Here is a 23,112-nt window from a genome sequence, read left to right on the forward strand (position 1 = left end):
GATAGATACAGATTGATATAGAGAGAGAGATGAGAAGGGATGAGAAGTTGGCTCACATGATTATAGAAGCTGAGAATTCCCGGGATAGGCCATCTGCCAGCTAGAGAACAGTACAGCTGGTCAAAGGCCTCAGAACCAGGAAAGCTGATGGTGTAACTCTCAGCCTGAGGCCAAAGGCCTGGGAACCTGGAGGCGTGTGCTGCTGGTGCAAGTCCCAGAGTCCAAAGGCCTGTCTATCACGATCTCTGTCTCTCAATCTATCTATCTATCTATCTATCATCTTCTCTATCTGTCTCTATTTATCATCTATCTCTGCAGATCTGACGTCTAAGGGTAGGAGAATAGGGCGTCCCAGCTTCAGGAGCGAGTGAGCTCACCGTCCTCTGCCTTGTTTGCTCCATCTGCATGGTGCCTGCTCATGCTGAGGGCAGATCTCCCCACTTCCCCGCCAACTCACACACCCCTTTCCTCTGGAAACACCTTCATAGACACACCCTGAAATAATGCTTTCCTAGCTAGTGGGCATCACATAATCCAGTCAAACTGACACCTAAAATTAACCATCACACCTAAAGAGGAAAAATGACCTGCCTGAGGCCACATACAGAGCTAGACTAATTTTAGAACTTTAGACTAATTTTCTCAGCTTTGTCTCCCTCCCATTCCTTTTTATCAGGTACTCAATGATTTCAGATTAGACATTCTAACTTGTTTACGTCTTATCCAATTCTGCTTGTAAGGCCAGGTTAAGACAGGGCCTGTCATTTACAGATCAGGGCATAACACTGATCTTAAAGGAGATTTCTCAGCTATATGGTGAGCTCATTCTGGGCTGAACTGGCCCCTTATGGGTCTCTGCCTACTTCTACCATGGAGCTAGTGATGGCCCCACGCACAGCAGGTGTCAGAACAGCTGCCCTCCAGGAACAATGGAGAACAGAGAAAAGCACCTGGGTTTTGGAGTCCAACCTAGATTTGAACCCTGGCTGTACCAAGTAAACCTTCCTGAGCCTCAGTTTCCTCCTCTGTGATAGGGGCTGTAAACATCACTTCCCTAGCTGGGTTTACTGTACAGCCAGCCAAGTTGCAGCTTCAGAGTCCCTGTATTGGCACAAGCTCTCTCCAAGGCCCTGGGAATGGCTCTAGCAGTTTTGTAGTCACATTTTTTGATAAACACAGATAGACTCTTTTTGATAAACACAGCACCCACGGAGATCCCACAAAAACTTGGATCTGCTCCTCCTTACCCCACAGGGTTGATCTGAGAGTTAAATACAATTCTGTTCATAAAGCATGTGACATACAGTAGATGGTCAATAAATGTTACTTCCTCCTGGGAACAGTCTAAAAAATGGAGGGGAGGACAGACAGACAGGAGGCCTGTGGTTCTTCTTGCGTGCCCCTTTAATGTTCCGCATATTGCCAATTCAACAGCCTAGCCCAGCAGGGAGCGGTGCTAAGGCACCTGTCCCTTGAGGGAGGCCTCCTTGTCCCTGATGTGGCTGTTGATCCAGTCCAGGTAGCGGCTGACTTTGGTATAAACACCGTAGTTGTGAAGGAGGCCACAGCCCTCGCCCCAGCTCACCAGGCCCACCAAGAACCAGGTGCCTTGGAAGGAGGTGACCATGGGCCCCCCACTGTCCCCCTCGCAGGCATCCCTCCGGTCCCCCAGGATGCCCGCACACAGCATGTTCTCAGAGATCCTGTTGCGCATGACCTGTATGCACTCGCTGCGTGAGACCACAGGAATCCTGATGGAGCTGAGGACAAAGGTGCGGTTTCTCTTGATCTCTTTCTCTCGGCTACTGTGATAGCCCCAGCCTGTCACCACCATCTCCTGGCCAGCCTGAGTGAGCTCACGCTCAGCAAGGCCGCTGTCTGGGAGGCAGATGGGTATGATGTTCTGTGAGAGGGTGGCAGACTTGGCCAGGTGCAGCAGTGCAATGTCATTGTCTGTAGTGCTCTTGCTGTAGTTGGGGTGTATGAGGACCTCCTCGATGCCCAGGTCCACTTCCCACTTCTCCCAGCGCCGCAGGTCATACTCCCCTGCAGGGCAGAGCTCACTGTCAGAGGGGGCTGGGGGGAGCCTTTGCCCCACGGCACTTGCCTGAGGCTGACACACAGCTGTGCTCCTGCAGGCCTGGGGAAGCACCTGAGGGGGAGGTCCACAGCTGGAGAGTGTTCCCTCCATGTCCCAGGCACTGTCATGGGGCCATCTGTCTGTGCTGTGGATCCCTATCAAGGGTGACTTCTCCTTCCAGAAGGAGTGGCCCCAGGAGTCAAGACCAAAGGGGCAGGATGGGTTTGGATTCAGGACTCAGGTAGAGCAGTGAGAGACCAGGGAAGTAACACACCACAGGGAAGCTGGAGGCCTCTAGAAACTCTCAGACATGGACAAAAGCCACAAAGGAACATGAAGCAACTGTTGCTGGAGAGACCAAGGCAGGAGCAGCAAGACTCACAGCGGGGCACTGACAGAACACAGGCACTGCCAGGGAAGAAAGTTCTGGATCACACACAAGACACAAGGTCCTGTCAGGCTAGGCTGATGGTTCCTGGGGAGGAGGGCCTGGAAATTCTAAGCCAAGTACCACTAGGGGCCACTGGCCATTGATCATGCTGAAGGCAATTGTAGGCAATATCCATTTTCCTTCCTTTTTGCATAAAGAGATGAGTGAGAGCCCTCTTTAGAAACTTGGATTGGAGCTTGTGCTTGGGAACTCCCAGACCACTAGAAAAGCAGCTCTCTGCTTTGTAAGGTGCCAGGTCCCCATTGCCTAGCTCTATCCCTGTCAACCTATGAAGCTCAGCCCTGAGGTCAGCCCTTGGGGGTTTCTGCACCCAAGGGTGCTGAGGCCCACACATAGCCTGCTCTGCTGAATAGGAATGAAGAAGTGAGGGTGCATGTAATCCCTCACTTACAAACACATGTGTGCAAGGATTTTTGTCCAGATTTGAAGAGGGCACAAGAAATCGTGCAAAATATCACGTGGGGGGGTGGGGCACACATAACTCTTTTCCTCCAAAACATCCTCTGTAGACATCAAACCACCTCTTGCTCAAGCATACTGGGGACCAGGGTCCCCCAAGCCCTGGGGCCCACCCCAGGGTTTCTGGCAGACACTTCTGCCTGGCTCCAGCCCATACCAAGCCTGACAATGAGCTTCTGGGAGTCCTCCATACAGTGGGCCGCTGTCAGCACCCAGGACGGGTGGATGAGCACTGCCCCACAGGCCAGCTTCTTCCTCGAGTCCAGCAGGACCACCTGGAATGCGGATGGGGCAGTGACAGCACAGCTGCCGTCTGACGGGTCTAAGTTCAGGGGACCAAGTTCAGGGTCTCACAAGGCCCAAGCACTTTCCTGCCTTCCCTGGTCACATGGCCCTTTTCTGGCCTTTTCTATTTCTGCACATTTCACGGTGTCGGCCTGTCCCAGGGTGTCTTCCTGACTTTGCCCTTGATGTTCCTTTGTTCCATGCTGTTCCAGTCAGCCTTACCCAATATCACCCCATGAGCTCCTCTTATCTTTGGGGGCTTAGGCTAGGACTTGCAGCCTTGTCCATTCGCCTCTGTGGTGTCCAGGCTGCCCTGGCAGCTCCCCTTTGGCCTCTCTCAGCCCCTGCCCTGATGGTGGCCATCTTGGCTCCAGTTCCATTGGGTTGGCCTGTGTTTAGGGTTCTGACCTTCCCAATCTGTGAGTTCTCTAAGGCCAGTACTCGCACTTGTTAATTTCTGTTCCCACCCCTGCCCCCAGTGACCGGCAGAGAGAGGACCCAAGTAAGTGTTACTTTCCATGTTGAAGCTAGAGGTACTCAGGGCCAACCTGCAGACTCCTACCCCCATCTGCACAAAACCCTCCCACCAGCAGAGCTTTGTGCACTCCAGCTCTCCCTCCTGCCTCTCCCCATCCAAGCCCCACGCCCACCCTGCCCTGCCCGGCTGCTCCTCTCCCATCAGGTTACCCCATCTTTCCCTAAACACTCGTACCTTTGTCACTGCTCCCCCCACAATGGCAGCATTTTCCCTTCTTGTTCCTGCATCCTGAGCATAACTCCCAGCAGGGGCTTGGTGACCCACCCTGAAAATGAGAAAAGCAGCAGCTGCTGCCCCTGCCCTCACCTGCCAAGGGCTCTCTCCCCGTGTGGTCACCTTCCCATCGATGATCCGTGGGTCCACTTGGTCTACGTGGTCTTCTTGGTCCGCTTGGTCTGTGTCACGTTTAGAGTACTTGCGCTTCTTCTCCATTCGTTTCCATGGTCTCCCACAAGGGAACTTCACTGAAGACAGAGGGAGGCCATGAAGGAGACTGTCCTTTGTCCTCCTCCTGCCTGTAGGCTAGTTCACCACATTGTAGGGTTCCAGCAATAAATGACGCTTCGAACACTCTATTAATATTACAAATCCCTGGCAGTCAGTCAACCAACAGTGCCACCTGATGGCAAGAGCCAGACCAAGTGACATTACCACCTAATTGTGTGTCTTTGCACAAATTGTTAACTTTCTCAGAGGTTCATTATATCCTAGGGCTGGTGGGGGTAATCCCTGAGATACTTAAGTGAGGTCTCATGCTCGGATGCTGCCAAGAAATTAGGGGGAAAAGGAGGTGCGTGTTCTTGGAGAGCCCTAAAGTAGCCCTAAGCGCAAATGTGAGGCCTGCCTGCCAAGAGGAGAAAGCACACCATGGGGAATTGAGGGCTGGGAGGCCTGCCGGGGTTTGCTCATTAGGAGCCTTACATGCCAGGTTAAGAGCTATAGACTGGTAAGGACAATGGGAACAGCATTAGGATGAAAGAACGGAGAGAACACAACAGCAAAATTCCAAAAGCTGACAGCAAATGGTAGCTGACTTAGACTAGAAAGCAAAACCTCAGCCAGTAATGGGGGTGCCCTGAAGCCAACAGAATCACAGAAGCCTCTATGTTTCTGAGGGAGGCGGTGCAGGTGGGACTGCAGATGGGAGGTGTGTTGACAGTTTGTAAGAAAAAGGGCTAGAGCCCTTATTAGCTTGCCTCCCCTCTCCTACCAGATGCAGACCATTCCCTAAAGAGGGTGAACCAGACACTGTGATATAGGGACTCTAGGACCCACCTCAGGAAGGAGGGGCGTGCTGGGCTGACCACAGGAGTCATGTAGACATCCATAGTCTGTGCAGACGCTAGCTTCCTTTTGCCACCCTGCTCCAAGGGCCAGGAAGCCAAGCATGAGCATCCTCCAGCACAAGCTTAGAGGATTCCTTTTGGAAACAGGTCTAAAACTCTGAGCAGCAGGGGTCCTGCCAAGGATGGAACCCACCAGTGGCCTCATAAGAAAGCCCACAGGCCAACAGGTCCACCAGTCATTTCTTTGCAACCTCTTACAAATCTCTAATTATTTCAAAATAAAAAGTTGGAGGAGCACACATTCAAAGAGATGGATGCAAAAAAATGGAAGGTTATTCCAGGCTCATGGGTTGAAGGAATTAATATTGTTAAAATGACAATACTGCCCCAAACAATTTACAGATTCAATTTAATCCCTATTAAAATACCAATGACATTTTCGCAGAAATAGAAAAAAAAATTCCTGAATTTTATATGATATCACAAAAGATCCTGAGTAGCCAAAGCAATCCTAAGCAAAAACACACCACCCGACTTCAAAATGTATTAAAAAACTATGGTAACCCAAACAGTATGGTACTGGCATAAAAACAGACCCAGGGGCCAGTGGAACAGAATAGAGAGTCCAGATTAAATCCACACATTTACAACCAACTCATCTTCAACAAAGGTGTCAAGAACATACAATGTTCTTGTAAGAGAAAGAATAGTTTCTTCAATAATGTTATAGAGAAAACTGGATAACTATATCCAGAGGAATGAAACTAGACCCTTTTCTCTCCACACACAAAAATCAGATTAGAATAAAGACTTGAATCTAAGATCTGAAACTATGAAACTACTAAAGAAAACATTGAGGAAATGCTTTGGGATATAGTTCTGGGCAAAGATTTCTTTTCTTTCTTTCTTTTCTTTTCTTTTTTTAGACAGAGTCTCATTATATTGCCCTTGGTGGAGTGCTGTAGCATCACAGCTCACAGCAACCTCAAACTCTTGGGCTTAAGTGATTCTCTTGCCTCAGCCTCCCAAGTAGCTGGGACTACAGGCGCCTGCCACAACGCCCAGCTATTTTTTTTTTTTTCTTTTGTAGTTGTCATTGTTTGGCAGGCCTGGGCTGAGTTTTAACCCACCAGCTCTGGTGTACGTGGCCCACACCCTAGGCGCTGAGGTACAGGCACCAAGCCTGGGCAAAGATTTCTTGTGTAATACCTCAAAAGCACAGTCCACCAAAACAAAAATAGACAATTGGGATTATATCAGGCTAAAATGCTTCTACACGGCAATGAAACAATCAACACACAGAAAGAGAAAAAAATATTTGCAAACTATTCATCTGACAAGGGATAAATAACTAGAATACATAAGGAACTCAAACAACTCAATAGCAAAAAAACTCAATTTAAAAATGGGCAAATAATCTGAGCAGACATTTCTCAAAAGAATATATACAAATGGCCAACAGGTATATGAAAAAATGCTCGACATCACTAATCATCAGAGAAATGCAAAACCTAAGCCATATCATCTCACCGTGGTTAAAAAATGGCTTGTATCGAAAAGGTAGGCAATAAGAGATGCTGGTGAAGGTGCAGAGAAAAGGGAACCCTTGTACCCTGTTGCTGGGAATGTAAATTAATGCAACCACTATGGAGAACAGTATGGAGGTTCCTCACAAAACTAAACCTAGTGGGTGGCACCTGTGGCTCAAGGAGTAGGGTGCCAGCCCCATATACTGGGGGTGGCGGGTTCAAGCCCGGCCCTGGCCAAAACTGCAAAAAAACCCCCAAAAGAGTGCTGCCTCAGTGCTGACACTGAGGTCAACATCAGATTTGAAATATTTAAAGTGGATGTAAAACTATTTCAGCAATGCAGACAATTAAGTGAGTTGTGGTAGGCGGTGGTGCTATTGGTAAAACATGTCTCCTGATAGCCTACACAACAAACAAATCTCCATCTGAGTATGTTCCGACTGTTTTTGACAACTATGTAGTCACAGTTATGATTGGTGGAGAGCCGTATACTCTTGGACTTTTTGATACCGCAGGGCAAGAGGATTATGACAGATTACGACCGCTGAGTTATCCACAAACAGATGTATTTCTAGTCTGCTTTTCAGTGGTCTCTCCATCCTCATTTGAAAATGTGAAAGAAAAGTGGGTGCCTGACATAACTCACCATTGTCCAAAGACTCCTTTCTTGCTTGTTGGGACCCAAATTGATCTCAGAGATGATCCTTCTACTATTGAGAAACTTGCCAAAAACAAACAGAAACCTATCACATCAGAGACTACTGAAAAGCTGGCCCATGACCTGAAGGCTGTCAAATATGTGGCATGTTCTACACTTACACAGAAAGGCCTAAAGAATGTATTTGATGAAGCAATATTGGCCGCCCTGGAACCTCCAGAACCAAAGAAGAGCTGCAGGTGTGTGCTGCTATGAACATCTCTCCAGAGCCCTTTCTGCACAGCTGGTGTTGGCATCATACTAAAAGCAATGTTTAAATCAAACTAAAGATTAAAAATTAAAATTCGTTTTTGCAATAATGACAAGCACCCTGCACCTACCCACATGAACTCGTGTCACACAAGGCCCCTAGGTATGGCCCCCCTTTCCCCTCCCAGTACTAGTTAATTTTGAGTAATTGTGTATTGTCAGAAAAGTGATCAGTACTAGTTTTTGTTGTGTTGTTTCAAAAAAAAGAATTTTTTTTCTTTTTTAAAAGCAAGGCATGCTTGTGATGACTCTGTAACAGACTAATTTGAATTGTTGAAGCTGCTCCCTGGTTCCACTCTGGAGAGTAATCTGGGACATCTTGGTGTTCTTTTTTTTTCCTCTGTTTTTGGGGGTAGTGTGTGTGGGGTTTGTTTTTTAGTCTTGTTTTTTTTTAATTCATTAACCAGTGGACAGCCCTAAGGGGAGGAGGATGGATTGATTCCACATTCCACTTTTTAGGTCTAGTTTAGAAAACATGTTCCCCATCTGGTGCTCTTAGGAAGGAGCATAGTTAATGCCTCATTTAATAACATACTCCTTTTTGAAAGATGCCTTTTCTCTCCGCCCTTGAGTAGATCCAGTATTTGATGAAACTTGTGAAAGTGGGTAGAACCTGTCTTGCCCCTCCTCTTTCTAGGATGCACCATCTATGCGACTATGACTTTCAAGGAAATTTGTTTGCCATTTGCAGATATTTTTTGGAAGTTAACTTCTAACTTCTTTCACTGATAAATGAAGAAAAGTATTGCACCTTTGAAATACACCAAATGGATTGAGTTCATAATTTAAAAAATTTGTTTTTCCTGTTAGTCATTGTCTTACGTGCTTAGCATAGATTTGCAACTCAGTAGTATATGATATGGTGGCCCTAGCCCACAGCTGAAGACCTGGCACGTAGGGGGGATACGAGGGGTGGTGCTAGAAGGCAGATGTCTATGGAATGATTCACATCCTCTCAAGGTTGCGAGGGTGGAGGCCTGCTTCATGCAGAAGCTGGGGTGGGGTGGGGGTGGGGAGAACACTTAACAACATGGGGACCAGTCAGGGGAATCCCCTTATTTCTGTTTTGCATATGAGGAACCCTAGAGCAGCCAGATGAGGCTCTCTAGTTTAATAAAAATCACGGAAAGAGTTTTTTTTTTTTTTTTTTGTAGAGACAGAGTCTCACTTTATGGCCCTCGGTAGAGTGCCGTGGCCTCACCCAGCTCACAGCAACCTCCAACTCCCGGGCTTAAGCGATTCTCTTGCCTCAGCCTCCCAAGTAGCTGGGACTACAGGCGCCCGCCACAACGCCCGGCTATTTTTTGGTTGCAATTTGGCCGGGACCGGGTTTGAACCCGCTACCCTCGGTATATGGGGCCGGCGCCTTACCGACTGAGCCACAGGCGCCGCCCACGGAAAGAGTTTTATAAAGACTCTTCATAAGTGTTAATAGGGATTTTATCAACCTATTTTGGTTTCCAATTTTTAAAAATGTTTAATCTTTTCCACCTTCCCCAAATCCTAATCCTTGTAGATTCATTAGTGTTGAACCAATGCCTTCTCGTGTCTCAATTCTTTGTATATGCATTCTTTTCAGATGTATTAAACAAAAACCCTTCAAAAAAAAAAAAAACCAGAAAACTAAACCTAGAACTTCCATATGATCCAACAATTCCACTACTGGGTATACAGTCAAAAGAAAGGAAATCAATATATCAAAGAGAGATCTGCACCCCCATGTTTACAGTAGCACTATTCACAAAAGCCAAAATATGGAATCAACCTAAGTGCCCATCAACTGAAGTGTGAATAAATAAAATGCAGTATATATACACAAATAATATTTAACCATAAAAAATAATGAAATCCTGTTATTTGCAGCAACATGGATGGCACTAGAGGCCATCATATTAAGTCAAATAAGCACAGAAAGACAAATAATGCATGTTCCCACTCATATGCGGGAGCTAAAAACAACTGGCCCCCATGAAAATGGAGATTAGATTGGTGGTTGCCAGAAATCAGGAAGTAGAGGAGGGATGTCAAAAAAAAAAAAATATATATATATATATATATACACAACACACACATATGTACGTATATGTGTGTGTGTGACTGTATTACCACTGATTGCACCTAAAAATGGTAAAGATCATAAATTATATATTTTACGTCAATAAAATATTTTTAAAAACAGTAAAACTAGAGGGAAAAAATCTGAATAATGAAAGTTCCAGAAATAGAGCAGAGAAAGCAGAGATGGATTGTCAAAGAAATAGCTAAAAATTATTGCTAGAAACAAAAGATGAATTTCTACACTAGACGGTCCACCCAGAGCACTGCAGAAAGACCCACGGAAAGGAACTGCACGCTGAAATATGAGAATCGCAAAACTCTGACTTTTACAACCTTGTACATATATAAATTAGGTGAAAAGAAAAACGCATAAAAACAGAAATACAAAAGAAAACAGAATCGGAGTTCTCAGAGAAGGGGCGGGTGAAGCGGGAAACGGGTCCCGGGGCCGTAATCGCAGCGGAGCCGGCCCGTGGGCGGTGGCGGGAGGCCCGGCCGCTGGGGGTCCCCGCGCTCAGCCGGCACCAGGGGGAGGCGGGCGGACACCGCGCGGGCGCGCTCCTCTCCGGGGCGCCAGGGGCACCGGCTGACCGTTCACCCCGGGACCGCCCCCGCCCGCGCTCACCCTCGGGCCGGCAGCGCTGGTGATCGTCTCCCAGCGCGTAGCCCGACGCGCAGCTGCAGCGACGCCCGTCCGCGTCCTCCCGGCAGTAGTGCGCGCAGCCGCCGTTGTCCACGGAGCAGTTGGAGAAGCTGACCTCTGGAGCGCAGGGCGAGACAGCGGAGAGTGGCGGTGGTGCTGCGCCCCGGCCCCCGCCCCACGCGCCCCGACCCCGGCCCCGACCCCAAGCGCCCCGCGCCCCTCACCGTGCTGGCAGAAGCGGCCCTCCCAGCCCCGGCTGCAGTCACAGCTGAAGCCACCGATGCCGTCCGTACACGTGCCGTGGCCGCAGCACGGGCGCGCGCACAGGTGCTCCGAGGGCCTGGTTGCGCACTGGTCACCGTCTGGGACATAAGGAAGGGTCGGGGTGTGGAGTCACTCAGACGCCAGCTCCCTTTCTGACTCGCAGAGACCCAGACAGCCCCAGCGGGCAGCGGCAGCCCAGCCAGGCGTCTAGGACGCACTCACCGACGTACTTGGACCAGAAGGCCAGCTGTGGAAAGAGCGGGCAGCGTCAGGGCCGTCGGCCGGTATCTGTGGGTCGCCTCCTGGGTGTGTCCCAGGTGGGGCGGGGCAGCCTGTGCACTGGCAGGTGAAGCGGGTAGGGGCTTGCAGACAGAAAGGGATCAACTCCTGACGGTCGCAGGCATCTGGGAACCAGTGTTCCTTGCCCCTGCCGTCCCCACCTCCCATCCGTACTGCACCCCACCCGCATGCCACGAGCAACACACTCTCCCCACGGAGCTGCAGCTCTGCTTACTGGTGTGTCTGCTCCACACTGCCTCTGCAAGGGAAGGCCCCCCAATCCTTGATTCCTCCCCGCCACCATCACCCCCTCTGCCTGAGGGCATTTGAGGACCTCTTAAGCATCCTAAGCTATGTCTGGGATCTGGTGAGAGGCAGATTGCTGCTTCAGAAAAGACTGGGCAGCGGAGACTGCCTTGCTAAGCCGGCCCAGACGCTGAGCACACTGAGACTCCTGATGCTTGATGCCAGCACGGTCAGCAGGCCCAGCGGCAGCAGATCTGCCAGACTTGAGCCAGAAACCAGGGGTAAGTAACCTCAGGAAGCCATGGCAGAGACGCCTGCAACCATATTGTGCTTTAAGAAAATCACGTCTTCAGAAAATCATGTGAGGAGGCCATTTGGGAAAAGAGGCAATGAGGATGGAGGATCTAGTCCAGTGGGTGAAGGCTGAGGGCAAAAGAGGGGCAGGGCCAGCACCTCCTTTAGCCTTGAAAGCCTTTCTGGGAGAGGCGTCCCTACAGACACCTTGGGCTGGGGCCCCAGGTCCCAGCAGCTGAAGTGAACCCCTTGGGAAAAATGGAGCCAGAGCTTTGTATCAGAAACCCACTTCCCTTACCAAGCCCACTCTGCCACCCCAGGGCCACCTCCACAGAACCTGGGGGACTCCAAAGGACTCTGACCCTTAGGCCAGAAAGATCCAGACCCTTTCTGCAGCAGATTCCCTGAGCAATCAGGTTTTCTCCCTTGAGAACTGGACCCGAGGCACAGAGTGAGTGAGGGTATGTGGACAGACATCCAAGAGTGTAGGTCACGCATGCTGAGCTGCAGGTACATGAATAGACGCAGGGGTGGTAGCCTTTCAGTCCCTTCTCTGTGAGACAGACAGTGGAGGCAGTGGGTGGGGGGAGTGGGGGGGGTAGACCAAACTACTTCAATGGGGCTGAGTAGGAATCCTAGCCCAGGGCTGCCCTGCACTGTCTTTTTCCTGGAGCTCACTGCAGAGTTCTGTTTCTTATAGTCACTTGTGCCCAACCAACACATAGGGCCACTGTCCTATTCACTCAACTCAGCCACCCCAACAAGCTGGGAGGATAAGGGGGAGCTGACACCTCAACTCCCCAGAGGGCCTCAGCACTCAGTCTCCCCTGCTCCTCTGGGCTCTAGCCGGCCACCAACCTGCCCCTGAAACTCATGCTCTGCACCCAGCCAGCCAGGTGACCTTACTGTGTCATCCACATTTTGGAAGATCTCCTTGGCCTCCTCAAAGTCACAGACCTCCTCTGTGCACTCCCGCTCTAGGCTGCTGGGCCGGAGTTCCTCCAGGAAGGTGTTGGCACGTTTGTGGAGCCGCAGCACCTGGTGGGCACGCTCGCTGCTGGAGAACACTGAGTCTGGTTTGGGGGGAGGGGAGCTCACGTTAGTAGAGGGGCCTGAGAGGGTCAGCAGGGGTCGAGGAAGCCAAGCTGGGAGAACCCGGAAAGGTCTCCTCTCAGGCCCACTCTGGACTTACGCCAAGTCTAGGTCATGATGCTCTTCTGCTCTCTTCCTCCACGGGAAGGGGATGACAGTTGGAAGACAGAGTGTCCCTGTGAACCCCAACCTGACTCGGAGCCAGTGTCTTTACCTCTGTAAACCTCAACTTACTCATCCAGAAAATGGGGAGGAGATTATCACATATCACATAAAACAATACAGTCAATGCCTGGCCCGGAAAAAAGCCCTCAGGGACAAAGCCAGCTGCTGCCACTACAGCTGTTGCAAAGGCAGGTGTCTTGTTGTTCTCCCAGTACAACCTGTGCAGCCCCATCTCACTGCCACCGTTCTTCAGGGGCAAGGACACCTGGAGGACAGACAGACCTGATACCCAGTGAGTGTCACTAAGTGCTTCCTGGGCTCTGCATGATATCTGTCTTAGGTGCAAGGGACAGGTGGGAGATAGGGATCCAGGCAAGAAGTGAGCATGAGAGCTTGGGGGGAAGCCACCCTAGAGGAAGGGGTGTCTGGGCTGAGTCTGGGCATTAGAGCTCAAGTAGACCAGGGGTGAGGGGAGGGAGACCAGGAAGAAAAGCAGCTCAAGAAGAGACACCAGCGCCACCAGCAGCCTGGTATGGCTCTAGGCAGGTCATGAGGTCACGTGTCCTGCAGCCTCTCAAGAATTATGGCTGCCTCCTGTTGGCTGTGGGGACCAGGGAAGGGGTTGGGGCAGAACAGTGGTGTAGCCTATGTGCATGTTAGGAGGCAAGGCTGTGCTGGCAGTGTGGGTGGTGGAGTGGGAAGACACAGGCACTTTGCTGAGGGGGTAAGCGCAGGCCTCCCCGCCATCGCCCATGTCTGCTCTTACAGCCCCTGTGTTGCGGCCAGCAGCTAGCCTGCCTGAGACTTGTCAGCAATTCATGCTGTTCTCGCCTGTCCCACATCTCACCCATGGTGCAAAGAAGTTGGTAAAAGCTGTGAAGGCCTGGGCACTGGGCCTCATGGAGGCTGGGAAGGTCCAGGATGGGGCTGGGGCCTTACCGAACAGGGCTGTTGTGCTGGAAATTCCCGAGGTGGCCACAAACAGCAGGAAACTTGTGAGCTGCCACATTCTGCAATTGCTGGCACCTGTTTGAGGAGGACTTCTGAGTTCCTGCAGTTCCCCCAGCTGCTGCTTTGCCTGCACCCCAGGTGGAAGATGAAAGGGCTGGTCCTAGGTGCTGGCTGCCAAGGTGACAGATGGGCTTGGGAAACTTTTTCACTAGATAGACAGCCAGAGCTTCAGTTGTCTTCTCTTTTTTTTTTTTTTTCAGTCGTCTTCTCTTAATGGGGCTAAGGTCAGACCACTGGCCCTAGAAGTGGGAGGCACACGGGGTTCTTGTGAAGATCAAAGGGGACCCAGCTCAGAAGTGTGGTGGAGCGGACACTGGAGTGTTCCTGCCCTCCCTTGCTTCTTTCTTTGATGATGGTTCAGGGATGAGGGGTGACTGCTTTTGTTTTCTGATCACTGGACTGAGAATAGCTAATGTTGATTAGACACGTAGGGTGTCTTTCAAGCAATTTGTAAATGATTCATAAGGGAGGGCATGCAGCCAGACCCCCTAGTGCAAATTCCAGCTTCAGCACATACTGGATGGCAGTGTTGGACAAGACAATTAATTGCTTCATGCCTCGCTTTCCTCCTTTGTAAAAGAGACAGAATAATTGTGTTCCTACCATTAAGGGTGTTGTAAGAAATGAGTTAATTCATGTACAGCTCTTAAAACAAGGTTTGCATTGGGCGGCGCCTGTGGCTCAGTCGGTAAGGCGCCGGCCCCATATACCGAGGGTGGCGGGTTCAAACCCGGCCCCGGCCAAACTGCAACCAAAAAATAGCTGGGCGTTGTGGCGGGCGCCTGTAGTCCCAGCTACTCGGGAGGCTGAGGCAAGAGAATCGCTTAAGCCCAGGAGTTGGAGGTTGCTGTGAGCTGTATGAGGCCACGGCACTCTACCGAGGGCCATAAAGTGAGACTCTGTCTCTACAAAAAAAAAACAACAAGGTTTGCACATAGCAAATGCTTGGTAAACATTAGCTGTTATTATCTCAGTTAAGGCTCACAACCACCCAAGAGGCAGGTATTAACGTTGTCACTCCCATTTCATAGAGGGGGAAACTGAGGGCCACAGGCATTGAGTAGCTTATTAAAAATCCATAACCAGGAGGTGGCAGAGCTAGGACTCAAAAGCCCAGGCCCAGGCTTGGGTCTTAACCCATACCCCCAACCACATGCACCTCAGGAGGCCACAAAGGTAGCCCTGCCAACTGGAGACTACTCCAAGACCAAGTGGGTAGGCCTGCCTGCTGCATCTGACACCCGTAGTTGGCCTGCTTTTCTGCCTGTGCTCACTCCCTCTAAGACTGGTTCTGACATTTGTTTAACTCTGATGCCCAGATATAGAGAAAAGAATGGAGTAAGGAGAATGTAGAGCCTCACGCTCCAAACTGCCTCTGAGATGGCAATGGTCCCAGAGACCTCGGCTGACTTCCATTTGACCCACAGTCTGGAGAAAGGAGGTGAGTGGTGAGAGGAACCCTCCGAGACTGTGGCTCCCAGGCCTGGGGATGCCAACCAGTGCCTTGGCTCGGCCCAGGACTGGGCCTCATTTTGCTTTATCCCGAACTCCAGCCCATCTCAAGAATCCAAGTTTGAAGATTTGACTCAGTCCTCTTCATCCTTCTGCAGTCCCCCCACCCCAGCACCCCCTCACAGCCCTGCCTTGAGGCAACTCACAGGGGTGGGTCATGAAGAGACTGCAAGTTCGCCCTCCTGCCACCATGACAGCCTGGAATTCGGGTTAAACCATAACCACAAATATTTGCTTAGCCTTCAGTACTGAGGCCTCCCTCTCCATAGGTAAACAAGTGGCTCTCAAACTCCTGGTCCCAATTCAGGACAGCTCAGTTTGTCCAGAATGGAGGGAGGGAGGAGAGGGCTGGCCATGATGTAGTCTCATTTTAGCCTCACAGTGGCTGGCTGAGGTAAGGATGTTGTCCCCGTAATGCAGACAGGGACATTTTTACCCAGAGATATAGTTTGTCTAAGATCAGCACAACAAGTAATGATTTAATATTTCATCAAATCTAGGATGACATTACTTATAAGTAATGTGTCACTATAAAAGAAATGCTGGGACAGCACCTGTAGCTCAAAGGAGTAGGGCGCTGGCCCCATATGTCAGAGGTGGCGGGTTCAAACCCAGCCCAGGCCAAAAAAAAAAAAAAAAGACATGCCATCTTGATTTCTGATGTATAAAAACATGAAAAGACGAGCCTCTTGGGGTCCTCACCACATGGGTGAGGGGCACTGGGTAGACCCTCACTTCCAGTGCTCATCTATCTCCCACTTGCATACACACAGCTGTATGTACTTACCTCTACTCTGCAGGTAAGAAGACTGTTCACTCTTGCATTACTCACCCAAATTCACTGAGTGGATAGTTAGCAGACCTAGATCACAACCCAGGTCCTCTAGGCTCCAGTTGACCAATTTTGTGAACAAGGGAGAACATAGAACAGGATGCTGGAAAGGCTGGAAAGAAGGGCAGAAATCTTTATTTCTTATTTCTGTCTTGGAGCCTCTCCCTGTGTCCTGCAGTTTGTCAGCATTAAGCATCTTCTTCCCTGGACTTGGCTTTCTTAGAGATGCCCCCATTCCTTCCCTGCCTTACCCCTTCCTCAGAGGACTTGTCCACACTCCTCAAAGTCTGCACTCCTAAATGGGGCATGTGATCCCGCCTCACTGGCCTCTGTTGATTGCATAGGCAAGTCAGCTGACTTACGGGATCAATCAGATTTTCCCCAGCCCTCTGGCATAGGGCCTTAAGCCTTCAGTCTGCTGCAGGCACTGGACTCAGAGAGTTTGAAGCTGGGGCCTGGGCATTCATATTTGGGCCTAAAGTAAAGGAAGCTGAGAAGGAAGATGCAGATGTGTAGAGAGAGGCTGAGGCATGAAACCATGGAGACCTGGAGGGTCCTAGGGAGCACTGGAGGTGGCCCCTGCCTCCTGATGATTAGTGGCACATCATGAGGGATGGGCCTCCTAGAAAGCTCCTTCTTCCTCAAGTTTCCTTAAATTGTCTGAACAGCTGTGTTCCTTGCAACCAGATGGCTCCTACTAAGGCACGGCACCATGCCAGGCTTTGGAGGTTTAAGGCCTTCCTAGAGGAACAGGGTGAAACTCTAACAAGGCAGCCCCAGTGTGGAGATAGGGATCAGATAGATGCACGTGGGAAATGTTTCAGAGGACAGGGAAATTTGCACCAGCTGGGGTGGCCAGGGAAGGCTGCCTGGAGGAGGTGTCACTTCAGCTTGACAACAAATTGCAGGTAGGAGGATAGGTCCCTGCGGGTGGGGAGGAACTGGGGAGACACAGAAGACAAGCAGTGGAGAAGTTCGGGGTGGGGTAGATGGAGGAGAGGTGGAGGGTGAGGTAATGGAGTGGAAGTGGGGAGCCATGGGCTGTTTGTGAGGGGCTGCGGCCACAGCCTGGAGAAGCAAAGCTGAGCTTTTGAAGACGAGGCAGAAAACTTGAGGACCCTGTGCACGACCACACAATGGGGGCGGCTTGCACGGCAGAGAAACTTGTTTTTTGTTTTTTGTTGTAGAGACAGAGTCTCACTTTATAGCCCTCGGTAGAGTGCCGTGGCCTCACACAGCTCACAGCAACCTCTAACTCTCGGGCTTAAGCGATTCTCCTGCCTCAGCCTCCCGAGTAGCTGGGACTACAGGCGCCCGCCACAACACCCGGCTATTTTTTGGTTGCAGTTTGGCCGGGCCGGGTTTGAACCCGCCACCCTCGGTATATGGGGCCGGCGCCCTGCTCACTGAACCACAGGCGCCACCCACGGCAGAGAAACTTGTAAAAATGCCTCCTGCCCACCTTCTTGCTCCGCATGTCGCTCCCGCCCAGTCTGCAGGGGTCGCTGTGCTCCACCTCGCGAACCAAGCGCCAGGTGCCGTGAGTGTGCACCGGACGCCTCTTCCTGACCCGCAAGCTCGCGTCCTAGCACAGTCAATTCCACAACAAGTCCACGTAGGATCCACACGCAGATCCTGACCTGTGTAACGGACTCTGCCCGAGACGCCCATGTCCAAACAAGCTCGGATGCCAAAGCACTGGCGCCGGTATGAGCCAGCGCCTAGTGCCGGGGGTCTGCCAAGGCCTCCTGGCTGCCCGGTGGGCTGTGTCATGGCCTCCTCATTGGCTGGCACAGCGGGGGACCCTGGCCCCTCCCTGCGGCAGGGCAGGTCTGAAGGCATTTGTCACCTAGGGGCCGGGGCTGCGGCAGGTTTCCAGCAGGGGGCGCCGCTCCCAGGCGCGGACTCCGGGTCTGGCTGCCCAGCGCCGGCTGCTCCGGGCCCGGGTTGTGGCAGGTGGACCCCGGAGGCCGCCGCAGGACTTTGCTTTGGGGCGGGGAGGTCCCGGTCTGGGTGAGCCCCCAAACAAAGGAATAAAACCCGAAGACGTGCGGGGAAAGGAGAGCCCCAAACTCTTCGAGGCGGCGGGAGGCGGGCTGTGATGGTCCCCATCTTCGGGTCAGGCTCAGTCGGGGTCAAACTTCAACTTGGCTCTTTCCTGAATGGATTATTTAACCTCTCTGAGCCTCAATTTCTGCCTCTGTAAAATGAGGTCTGATGGCAGTTGTGAGGATCGAATTAAATATTTTATTATTTTTTAAATGTTTTATACAAAGCGGACATGGCCTGGGACTTAGTTCAACAACAGTTTCCTCTCGTGTCCCCCCAATATCCCCGAAAGAGGGTCAGGCGCCCCAGGAAGCCTAGTGGAGGTTAAAGCCTGGTGATGAAGGTGTCACCCTTCCTAGGTGCCTGCTAAGGCCGGGAAGTGGTGGGGCTAAAGGACCGGGTGCTTAGCGGTCACAGCCCACCCTCATCCACCACCGGGCCCCTCCCGGCGCTGGGGTGACAGGTGGGCCGGCGTGCGGTCCCCTCCCTGAGCTCCGCAGCTACCATCTCTCTGGGGTGGAACCTGGCGCTCGGGCGGGCGGGACTGCAGGGGGTCCGGGAGCTCCCTGTAGAGAAATGGAGTTGGGAGGATGCAAGTTCAATGTCAATAGCACACTGAGGCATTTTTTATCGGTTTATTTTTTGTGGTGTAATTTACGTACAATAAAATTGTCTTTTTAAACTGTACAGTTGTTTGTTTTCACAAATGTATGTAATAGTGTAACCACCACATAATCATGATATAGATGTTTCCATCACTCTGAAGTTTCCCTGTGTTCCACCCGGAACCCCTGGCAACCGCTGACTCAGTTTCTGCCCCGACAGCTTGGCTTTTTTAGAACAGCACACCCCTGAAATCCTGCAGGTTGTAGCTCATGACTGCCTTCCTTCACTCGGCTTAAAGTTTTCGAGATTTACTCATGTTGATGCGTATAGCAGTGGTTTATTTTTTTTATTGCTGATTGGGTTCCATTATATGGATGTACTCCAATTCGTTATCCTTTCACCAGTTCTTGGCTCTTAGGAAATAGAGCTGCTGGAACATTTATATACAGGTATCTGTGTGGCATATGTTTTCATTTCTCTTAGGTAATATCTAGGAATGGGATTACTGAGTCATGGGGGGGGCATGTTTACTTTTGTAACAACAAAAAAAAGGTCGAACTGTTTTCTAGAGTGGCTGTACCATTTTTCATTCCCATCAGCAGTGTATAAATATTCCAGTTTGCTCTGAATCCTCACTCATTTGGTATTCTGAGTTGTTTTTTTATTTTATTTTTGATTTTTAGCCATCCTAGTGGGTGTGTAGTGGTATCTCATTGTAGCTTTAATTTTAATTTCTCTTATCACTATGATGTCAAGAATCTTATTTTAAAAAAGAATCTTATTTGCTAATTTGCTATTCTTATATCTTCTTTGGCAAAGTGCGTGTTTAAATCTTTGCACTTTATGTTATTTATTTATTTATGAATGACAGAGTCTCACTTTGTTATAACAGCAAAGAGTGACATGGTGTCAGCTGAGCTTACAGCAACCTCAGATTCCTGGGTTCAAGTGATCCTCCTGCCACAGCCTCCCAAATAGCTGGGACTACAGGCACCTGTCATGGTGCCTACCGAGTTAATTTTTTATATTTTTAGTAGAGATGGGGTCTCACTTTTGCTCAGCCTGGTCTCAAACTCCTGAGCTCAAGCAATCCTCCCACCTTGGCCTCCCAAGAGTGCTAGGATTACAGGCATGAGCCACTATGCCTGGCCTTTATCCTTTTTTAAATTGAATTTTTATAACTTTTTTGTATTCTGGTTACAAGTCCTTTATCAGGTAAGTATTTTGCAAAAATTTTCTCCCAGCTTGTATTGTATACTTAATGGTGTGTTTTGATGAATGAACAAATGCTTTTTTTTTTTTTTTACATATTTTTATTTTATTGCTACATTATAAATGAAAATAAACCATGAGAGGTTGCAAAGGCAGGAAACTTCATGAATATTATGAAGCAATACAGAAGGTTAAAATTGGCTTATCCTATATTAGGTACAAGGACTATACACATTATCAAAGTTATCAATGGTGAGATTAGTGAAATGAACAAATGCTTTTAATCTTGATAAAGTCCATTTATCAACATTTTCTTTTTTTTATAAAACACTTTACAAACTTGCATGTCAACCTTGCTCAGGGGCCATGCTAATCTTCTCCGTATTGCTCCAAATTTAATATATATGCTGCCAAAGCAAGCACATCAACATTTTCTTTTATGCGTCATGTTTTTTTTTTTTTCCTGCCAAAGAACTCTTTGCCTCATGCAAGGTCACAAAGAGTTTCTCTTGTTTTCTTCTAGAAGCTTTATGGTTTTGTTTCTTACACTTTATATCCCGATACATTTTGAGTTCATTTCATTAATTTTCATACATTACATGGGAAGGAGTCAAGATTCATTTAGTTGTTCCAGCACCAATTTTTGCACACAGTAACTGTTCCCCCATTGAATTGCCTTGGTACTTTGTTGAAAATCAATTGACCAGGGCGGCGCCTGTGACTCAGTGAGTAGGGTGCTGGCCCCATATGCCGAGGGTGGCGGGTTCAAACCCAACCCCGGCCAAAACTGCAACAACAACAAAAAAAATTAGCCTGGCGTTGTGGCGGGCGCCTGTAGTCCCAGCTGCTCGGGAGGCTGAGGCAAGAGAATCGCGTAAGCTCAAGAGTTAGAGGTTGCTGTGAGCTGTGTGACACCACGGCACTCCACCCGGGGCGGTACTGCGAGACTGTCTCTACAAAAAAAAAAAAAAAAATCAATTGACCATATGTGCACACTTATACTTCTGGACTCTGCTTTGTTCTGTGCATCTATGTGTTTATTTTTATGCCAACACCATGTTGTCTTAATTGCTCGATTGCAATTAAGTAAGTCCTGAGATCAGTAGTATGAGTCCTCTCCAACTTTATTCTTTTTTTTTTTTTCAAAATTATTTTGGTATTCTAGGTGCTTTCTACTTCTATATACATTTTAGAATTAACTTGTCAATTTCTACATAAAATACTTGCTGAAATCTTGATTAAGACTGAGTTGACTCTGTAGAACAATTTGTGAAGAAAGACATCTTAATATTGAGTCTTCCAATCCATTAGCATGGTATTTCTCTCCATTTATTAAGGTTTTTGTTAATTTCTTTCACTGTGTTAGATAGTTTCCTGTGTGCAGGTCTTGAACATATTTTGTTAAATTTATTTCTACCTATTTCATGTTTTTAAAATATGGGAGGCTGAGGGCGGTGCCTGTGGCTCAAAGGAGTAGGGCGCTGGCCCCATATGCCAGAGGTGGTGGGTTCAAGCCCAGCCCCGGCCAAAAACTGCAAAAAAAAAAAAAAAAATATATATATATATATATATATATATATATATGGGAGGCTGAGGCAGGAGGATCACTTGAGCCCAGGGGTTTGAGGTTACAGTGAGCCATGATGATGGCACTGGACTAGCTTGGGTAATAGAGACCCTATCCCAAACAAGCAAACAACCCCCAAAGATTTGAATTTACAATGGTGTGTTGCTAGCATATAAAAATACAACTGGCTTTTTAAAAATTGAAACATTCAAAAAAAAAATTGAAACATTCTTTCTTTCTTTCTTTTTTTGAGAAAGAGTCTTACTATGTAGTCCTTGGTAGAGTGCCATGGGTCACAGCTCACAGCAACCTCAAACGCCTGGGCTGAAGCAATTCTCTTGCCTCAGCCTCAGTCTCCCAAGTAGCTGGAACTACAGGCACTTGCCACGAGGCCCGGCAATTTTTTGTTGCAGTTGTCATTGTTGTTCAGCTGGCCTGGGACCAGGTTGGAAGCCGCCACCCTTGGTGTATGTGGCTGGCGCAGTAACCACTGTGCTACAGGCGCTGAGCCAAAACATTATTTCTTGATTTTACAAATGTGCTAGGGTAACCAACCATCCTAGTTTGACTGAGACTGTCCCATTCTTAGCACTGTAATATCTAAAAAAGAAGTGAACTCTTCCTTAGTATGAAAAAAGTCGTAGTTTTCAGTGATAGATGCAGAAGTTTATGGAAAAGGTACAGAACCCATATGGTGACTTCAAAAATAGGGGCTGAAGGCAACACTGGTGTTAATGCCAAATGGGCACTGTACCTTGCTGATGATGACAACCATTATTTGCAGGTCACCATAGTGGATCAGCCATTCTTACATCATTCCCTGGCATAACTTAAGTGAATGGTATAATCTTTGAGGATGAACATTCACTCTGCCTGTGGATTAACTGTTGTGCTTCCTATTGAGAAGGAGCTGGTTTAAGGCCTGGTGTGATGGCTCATGCCTGTAATCCTAGTACCTTGGGAGGCCCAGGCAGGAAGATCGTTTGAGATCAGGAGGATTTCTTGATACCAGCCTGAGCAAGACTGAGAACCTGTCTGTACTAAAAATAGAAAAAATTGCCAGGTGTCATGGGTCCGCCTATAGTCCTGGCTACTCAGGAGGATCCCTTGAGCCCAGAAGTTTGAAGTTGCAGTGAGCTATGATGATGCCACTGTGCTCTAAACCAGGGTCCCTGGGCTGCAGAGTAAGACTGTCTCAAAAAAAAAAAAAAAAGCTAGTTTAATTGGAATATGGTGAATATCAGGACGAAGTTTTTTAAGAGTTCAGATAATGAAAATGAGAACGATTACAATACCAATGCCAATCTGACCCAACTATGTTATTTTTTTTAATTAATTAATTTTTTTCAGACAGAGCCTCAAGCTGTCACCCTGGGTAGAGTGCCGTAGCATCACAGCTCACAGCAACCTCCAACTCCTGGGCTCAAGCGATTCTCCTGCTTCTGCCTCCCAAGTAGCTGGGACTACAGGCACCCACCACAACGTCCGGCTATTTTTTGGTTGCAGCCGTCATTGTTGTTTGGCGGGCCTTGGTTGGATTTGAACCCAGCTCAGGTGTATGTGGCTGCCGCCTTAGCTGCTTGAGCCACAGGCGCCGAGCCCCAACTATGTTATTTTAAGGATAGATATAATAACACATAAAACTGGTTAGGGAAGCAAAGGATCAAAACAGAGCATACAGCACAAT

At 49.1% G+C, this 23,112-nt stretch overlaps 1 protein-coding gene, 1 non-coding gene and 1 pseudogene across 2 annotated transcripts; 1 reads left to right on the forward strand and 2 right to left on the reverse strand.

The window, feature by feature from the left end:
* Positions 1-1,386: 1,386 nt before the first annotated feature.
* Positions 1,387-17,593, reverse strand: PROC (protein C, inactivator of coagulation factors Va and VIIIa). The gene is given in 10 exon segments (XM_053597687.1): positions 1,387-2,046; positions 3,148-3,265; positions 4,120-4,277; positions 10,279-10,479; positions 10,482-10,658; positions 10,783-10,807; positions 12,286-12,452; positions 13,576-13,662; positions 15,992-16,103; positions 17,454-17,593. Coding segments are annotated over 10 exon segments (1,650 nt in total). The 5' UTR covers positions 17,469-17,593; the 3' UTR covers positions 1,387-1,456.
* On the forward strand, positions 4,286-8,720 carry LOC128590348 (cell division control protein 42 homolog; annotated as a pseudogene).
* Positions 17,594-20,174: 2,581 nt separating the features above from the next.
* Positions 20,175-20,281, reverse strand: LOC128591001 (U6 spliceosomal RNA). The gene has a single exon (XR_008381455.1). It is a non-coding gene; the product is annotated as a U6 spliceosomal RNA (small nuclear RNA).
* Positions 20,282-23,112: the final 2,831 nt, after the last annotated feature.

This window comes from Nycticebus coucang, chromosome 7 (genome assembly GCF_027406575.1).
Source record: "Nycticebus coucang isolate mNycCou1 chromosome 7, mNycCou1.pri, whole genome shotgun sequence".
Classification (NCBI taxonomy): domain Eukaryota; kingdom Metazoa; phylum Chordata; class Mammalia; order Primates; family Lorisidae; genus Nycticebus; species Nycticebus coucang.